Source organism: Alosa alosa, chromosome 22 (assembly GCF_017589495.1).
Source record: "Alosa alosa isolate M-15738 ecotype Scorff River chromosome 22, AALO_Geno_1.1, whole genome shotgun sequence".
In the NCBI taxonomy this organism is placed as follows: domain Eukaryota; kingdom Metazoa; phylum Chordata; class Actinopteri; order Clupeiformes; family Clupeidae; genus Alosa; species Alosa alosa.
The window spans coordinates 22361262-22368761 of NC_063210.1; the positions used below are offsets into that span (position 1 = coordinate 22361262).

General features: G+C 46.5%; 1 protein-coding gene across 1 annotated transcript in view; it reads left to right on the forward strand.

Moving 5' to 3' along the window:
* Positions 1-7500, forward strand: part of arid5b (AT-rich interaction domain 5B) — a 103367-nt gene that overhangs the window by 61542 nt on the left and 34325 nt on the right. The window contains 1 exon segment of the mRNA XM_048233051.1: positions 4680-4801. Within this exon segment, the coding sequence (XP_048089008.1) occupies positions 4680-4801 (122 nt within the window).

Consider the following 7500-nt stretch of genomic DNA (forward strand, 5'->3'; position numbering starts at 1 on the left):
AAATCCATGGTAATAGGACGGCTGGATGTGGGGGGGGGGGGGGGGGGGGGGTTAGGCAGTGGTGGTTTGGAGGTGGGGGTTGGGGTGGGGTGGGGGCAAACGAGATCAAGCATTGTCAGACTTGAGAGAAACGTTCCGCTGCATTATGGATGAAGTTGTCAGAGCCCCGCTGCATTGATCATGGCTGGAGAAGGCATTTGTATGCCAGTTAGCGCCCCTGCTAGAGAGAGATGCTAGACACACACACACACACACACACACACACGCGCGCACGCGCGCTAGAGAGAGATGGTAGAGAGGAAGGGAGGGGTGAGAGTACAGAGAGTCACAATCCCCGCAACACCCCCACGCACACACACACACACTAGCCCAGGGCAGGACAGTTCCACATTGCCTTTTTAATGACCCTAGGGAGCTAAGTGCTATTCAACTCAGCTGCCGATTTGGGATGCCATGTGATCTTTAAGTATGGCATGTTATTTATTTTTTAATAGCCTTTCAGAGGGTTTGTTTCATTTGACCACATCATTGGAATTCTCATCGCTGCACTTCATGATGGCGTGTATAGCATGTTATTTATAGTTTTGAAAAGCCTTTGTTAATATATCTGTTTCATTTCACCCACGCCACTGGAATCCTCATTAGTGCACTTCACGATTGCGCATATCATCATCATCATCATCTCGATCATTGTCTGTACGCTTGTCTGTCATTATACTGTATGCTCAGTTGTAAGACTGGTCTGTGCCAGATTGGGATGGATGAGCGAGAACGATACAAACCATAAGAAAGGGAACAACAACAAGAGAGAGCGAGAGAGAGCGAGAGAGAGAGAGAGAGAGAGAGAGAGCGAGAGAGAGACTTCTTTCACACAACATCTTATACTGTATTGGAATGGAATGTGGCTCATAAGATCTCTCCATTTTAGTTGTCCTTCCCAAGGGGCAAACCCCCAAAACCCCCCGCACCACACACACACACACACACACACACACACACACACACACACACACACACACACCTTCCTCCAGCAGCAGTGGAAGAGGGGGCCAGAGCTCTGTCAGTGTGTCCAATGCTACACGTCATAACCCCCCCTCCCCACCTGCGCCAAAGAAAACATGACCACAGGAATGCATCGGGGATATTTGATCTGGTCAGATGTTTGAGGCCTGGTCCCCTCGTTGTCGTAAAACAAAAATGAAAAAAAAAAAACACACAGAGCTTTTAAGAACTCTGTGTGTGTGGTGCACCTCCAGTGGATTCGTTTATTAACCCCACCGGCCTGTGGGGGGAGGGGGGTGTAGTTGGAAAAATGTTCTGGGAAATTTTTGTGGGAATGGAGCATAAATCAGACGCACAATTAAAAAGGGAAGCAACAATGAGGGACAAACAGGAAAACGCTGTCTGGCCATGAAACAATGATCGATCAATTTTACTCAGACAAGCACCCCACCGCAGGGTGTTTTTTTTTCTAAACCTGACAGAGACAGACAGACAGACAGACAGAAAGACAGACCGACAGAGAGACGGAGCGGAGCGGCACAGACAGAGAGGTCATGCAGCTGGGACGGACCGCTAAGTTCCTGTCTGGCGGGGGGAAGGCGCTGCTAGCTTTAGGGTTTCGCTGCTTCTTAACACTTGCTGCGGTACAGTGACACAGTTCTGCAGTGTTGTGGTCTTTGCCAGAGAGAGAGAGAGAGAGAGAGAGAGAGGGTGGATGGGTGGGTGGGGGTGAAATTGCGTGTTGTTTGACTGCTCATAGTAGAGCAAGAGTTTTGTTTGTGCCAGAGAGCTAGGCAGAGAGAGAAAAGGATAGAGAGAGAGAGAGAGAGAGAGAGAGAGAGAGAGAGTGAAAAGGGCAATAGAGGGAGAGAGAATGAACAATTGTCATGTTCTGTAGGCCCAAAGGAAAGTCAATAAAGAGGGGAATTGGGGCAGCAACAGAGGTGGAGATGGCAGCGGTCGCTAGCAGGAGCAGCAGCAGCGGTCCAGCAGCCTGACCATGAGGCGTCATCAGCAGCAGCAGTGCTGCTCCACCACTCTGGACACACCAGCCTGGCTGTCTGGCCTGGGCCACGGCCCAATCTGTTTACGGCTGAGTAATGGGCAGAAGGTTGGAACAGAGAGAGAGAGAGAGAGAGAGAGAGAGAGAGGATGGGGTGGAGAGAAAGAGAGAGTGAGAGCAAGAGAGAGAGGGCGCAAAAAGACAGTGCAGGCCTCCAACTGTATCTAACTGTATCTATCACTTGAGTAATAGTGTGTAGGTAGAAACATAGAGCAAGAGAGAGAGAGAGAGCGAGAGAGAGGAATTTGAAGAAAAAGAATGAGAGAGAGAGAGAGAGAGAGAGACAGACAAGGTCCCCGAATGTATCAGAATAAAAGACAAAAGAAAAATCAGCACTCTGTAGGTGAATGCCGCATCAGGTGTAGGTGAGAGACAGCCAAGGCAGAGGAATGCAAATGCCGTTAGCCAAGCGGCTAATGCTAATGCTAACGCTAGCACGTCCTCGCTGCTCCCCCCAGTGCTTGCCTTTTTAAGTCATCCTCATTTCACAGCGCTTTGTTTTCCCAATGATGGTTTTTTTGTGTCTTTGATCGCATTCAGCACACGCTGACAGACATTCACCACCGAGGAATTCTTTTATTTATTTATTTATTTTTGACGTTGATATGGTTTCCACGGCGAGTTAAAAACAACAAGAGACAAAAGAGAGGAGTGAGGAGGGGAGAGCAATATCTTTGGTGATATTATTTTCGCCGGGCCCCTGCTGTGTCAATACAGCGCTCGGCTCAAAACGAGCTCTCCTGCTCTAAGTGCGGGTGTCTGAGATTGGAAACAGGGGAGTTGTGCTCTCGCGGCTATGGAGTCGGTGAGAAATATAAAGCACATTGGCTAATGTACTCCATGCGATCATGACTAATTCATGACTCATAAGCCTGGAATTCAAATTATTGGGAGTCTTGTGGTTTTGCTGAAACAGAGCAGAGAATGCAGGCGGGGATGAAGGGCTGTGAAAGTACATTAATCTCCTGAACAAAGACAAACTGATACTCAAGAGTAATAGAAAGAGTGTGTGTGTGTGTGTGTGTGTGAGAGAGAGACAGAGAGGGGACAAAGCACTCCATTTTTTTTTTTCAGCTCTTCTCCCTGTTAGTCGAGTCCTGAGTCCTCAGAATGCATGTGTCACAAAAACAAGCCTGCTGTTTCCAAGGTGACAACATTTCTTGCATCAAATTGTGTTTATTCTTGGGAAATCAGCTTCATTTTGTATGACTGTGTGTGTGTGTGTGTGTGTGTGTGTGTGTGTGTGTGTGTATGTGTGGTTGTGAGTGTGTGTGTGTGTGTGTGTGTGTGTGTGTGTCTGTGTGTTATTTCAGATTCAGGCAAAAAATGCAATGGCATGTAAAAAGTACAAAACACTTAGTTCACAATGATCAACCCTGTGATAAGAGGTTTCCCCCCTCTGCTGGTGAAATGTGTAGTAGTATATATCAGCCGCTCCCTCTCAAGCTCCAAATGACCCCTCTACGGAACAGAGACAAGCCTTCCAAATGACCCCTGGGCAGCAGGTAACCTTTAGGAGGATTTAAGGACACTAAAAACAGCTTTCAACTCTGGCACTTTAACTTTAACTGAAGGGTCGAGGTTCTCATTCTCAGAAAATCAAGTGCCTCTTGTCCGGACTCTCTCTCTCTTGCTCACTCACTCACTCACTCACTCACTCACTCAACTTCTGGATTCTTCACAGTTTATTTGCGAATGTCATTTCAAACAAGATGTTTCTGTTCCTGATTTAATGGCGTGGCCTTGAACAATGGCCCTCTGTGTAGCATTCGACCGAGACAGCGCTAAGTCAAGGCAGGAAATGTGATCCACCAGCAACCCTCCATTACCCCACCACCCCCAACAGCCCCCCCTATTAGCAACAACAATAGCATTCCGCCCGACAGGTAAAAATACCTCAATAAAGGTACGTTTAGATGCTATCAGGTGACAACAGCACAGCTTGTATAATCAGTCGAAAATGACTTTCAGGGAATATGCACTGACATGCCAGGTTGACGAGCTCTCTCCCTGAAGGTTATTTACAGTTACACGAGGCTGCCTGGTATTTACCTTTGGACTACATGTGCAGACTGTGACTCTGTGAAGCTTGTTGACTCATGAGCTCTGGTCATTTATTATGGGTTAGAACACACCTAACTTATGTGATGAATGAGGAATTAAATGCTTTGCAATAATTCAATAGACACTGGTTTAAGCATCTCGCATTCAAACATATTGTGTAAAGAGATGTTATTGATAAAGGAGGGCTTTGTATATCTTTTTTTATCTTTATGTAATCAAATATGTGCAGCTATCCTATTCTATCCGTTTACATGCCGTTTTAGATCCCTGATTATATTCTGTGTGTGTGTGTGTGTGTGTGTGTGTGTGTGTGTGTGTGTGTGTGTGTGTGTGTGTGTGTGTGTGTGTGTGTGTGTGTGTGTGTGTGCGTGCATCATATTCACTTGTGTGATTATGTAATAAATGTATTATTATGCTCATAATACTTCATTATATATAGTTTATACAAATAGACCTAATGTTTGTGTATGTTCGAGGTGTGTAACATGTAAGAATATATCTTTGCTTCCTCATTGGCTGACAGTCTTTTCCCCGCCTCCTCTCTCCTCAGCGCCCAATCTGAAGGGCCGGCCCCGGAAAAAAAAGCTGTCAATCTCCCAGCGGCGCGACTCCCAGGGCCAGAACACAGCAGCCAAGGAGCCCAGCGGCTCCGACAGCAAGGCCCCTGCCAAGGTACGGCAGTCATTAGGGTCCCCCTTGCCCCTAAAGTCACCTCTCTTTTAGTTCACACTGGAGCACTCTCTCTGTCTCTCCCTTCCCATCCCCTCCAGCCTTCCACACACACACACACACACACACACACACACACACAAACACACACACACACACACACACACACACACACACACACACACACACACACATAGGACACACACACACACACACACACACACACACACACAAACACACACACACACACACATAGACACACACACACACACACACACACACACACACACACACACACACACACACACACCACCACACACCACCACCACCACCTTTCTTGGCACTACCATAGACTCCCCTCGGATACCAGTTATGTTTAATTAATGTTCCGCTGACAACTATGTGGACATCGGAGCTTGTTTTTCTTCCTTGTTATTGTGTCATCTTTTGCACACACCCCCTGTACTCCACACATGTTCTCTGCCTTAGGGCCACTGCTTCAAAACCTGCCCTTCCATTCAAGTCACACTCTCTCTCTCTCTCTCTCTCTCTCTCCCTTCCTCTCTTTCTCTCTCTCTCTCCCTCCCTCTCACTCTCTCTGTCTCTCTCTCTCAATGTGTCTCTGTCGTTTGTGCCCTGCAGTCGCTGCACTTTAGTACTGGGGTCGCACTTTGGAGTTTGTGCACGTTTCGCTAAGAGCAACAGCGACGGCGTATTTATTTATTTATTTATTTATTTATTTATCTATCTGTCTATTTTTTAAAAGAGTCGGGGTGTCATGACTCAGAAGTGATTTTGCAGCGTGTGCGGGCCCCTGTAGGCAGCGTAACCCACCCCACCCGCCCTGTCACGCTCCCCGTTTAACAACGCTGTCCTGGGAACAGCTGCTATTCAGACACACTCCTGCTGGAGGCATGACATTCAGTACCTCAGTACCTACCTCTGCAACTGGCTACTGGACTTCCTCTGTCAGAGGCCCCAAGTAGTACGTGTTGGCAACAATACCTCAAGCAGCATCACACTGAGCACAGGGGCCCCAAGGCTGCGTGCTCAGTCCGCTGCTCTTCACCCTGCTGACGCGTGACTGCACTGCAACCTACAGCAACAATCACATAGTGAAATTTGCTGGCGAACAACTCTGGTGGGTCTCATCACCAAGGCGACGGACTCAATACAGGTTGGAGGTCGACCATCTGACCACGTGGTGCAGGGACAACAACCTCCTGCTGAGCGTCAGCAAGACCAAAGAGATTGTTGTTGACTTCGAGAGGTCACACCCAACACCTGCCACTGACCATCGACGGTGCTGTGGTGGAAGGCGAGCAGCACCAAATTCCTGGGGGTGCACATCCAGTGAAGACCTCTCCTGGACCACCAACACTGCATCACTGGCGAAGAGCTCAGCGCCGCCTGTACTTCCTGCGAAAACTCAGGCGAGCAAGTGCTCCACCAGCCATCATGACCACATTCTACCCGAGGCACCATTGAGAGCATCCTATCCAGCTGTATCGCTGTGTGGGGCGGAAGCTGCACTGAATACAACAGGAAAGCCCTGCAGCGCATAGTGAACACAGCTGGAAGGATCATTGGTGCTTCACTCCCCTCCCTGAAGGACATTTACACCACCCACCTCACCCGCCAAGGCTACCAAAATTGTGAGTGATGCAAGTCACCCGCTCACAATCTGTTTGATCTACTGCCCTCTGGGAAGAGGTACAGAAGCCTGCGCTCCGCTTTACCAGACTCACCAACAGCTTCATACACCAAGCTGTAAGGATGCTGAACTCTCCCTCCTCTCCCCCTCCACCCTCAGCTACATAACACCCTGGACATTGGACCCACAATGGCGCCTGCACTCTCCACCTGCACACTTGAACACTTGCACAACTTGTACACTTTACAACTTGGTGTTGTTGTCCTGAAAACACAACACTTCTGCTGCTCTTACAATAACTTGCACCACTATGCCACTTTCTTTATTACTTAGGTCAAACAGTATTTTATAGTATTTTACAGTATTTGCACTAGTATTTTTATTGACTGTCTATGCACAATTTCAAAAAAAAATTTTGCTGCTCTTATTTTTTCAATTATTATATGTGCCTCTTATTCACTTATTTACTTACTTTTTGTTTACTTGAATGTTATGTTGTCTGTGGACTTAAAATTGGTCAAATATGTCTTGTCTTCACCGTGGGATAGTGAGAAACGTAATTTCGATCTCTTTGTATGTCTGGAACATGTGAAGGAATTGACAATAAAGCTGACTTTGACTTTGACTTTGACATTACACTGCTTTTTTCTGTTAACTATCTTGCATAAGTATAGTCTATGGTATAATATAATATAATATAATATAATATATTATAATTGTAATCATTTGCAATTCATTTAGAAAATAAAACACCCATTAAGCACCAAACCTGCATCATACTGTACGCTGCAGTTCTCTAATGTATTTTAACAAGCAAAGACAAAACAGTCACATCAAGGCGCGACGTGTTTTTTAATCATCTTTTTCTAATCTCTCAAATAGTCAAGTCAAGTGATTTATTTATATAGCACAAGTCAAGTGATTTATTTATATAGCACATTTAAAAACAACAGGGGTTGAGCCAAAGTGCTGACCAAAGAAAAGGTTAGCTAATAAGTCATAACAATAAGACCATACATCTACACAAAGGCCCTACATCTACACAAAC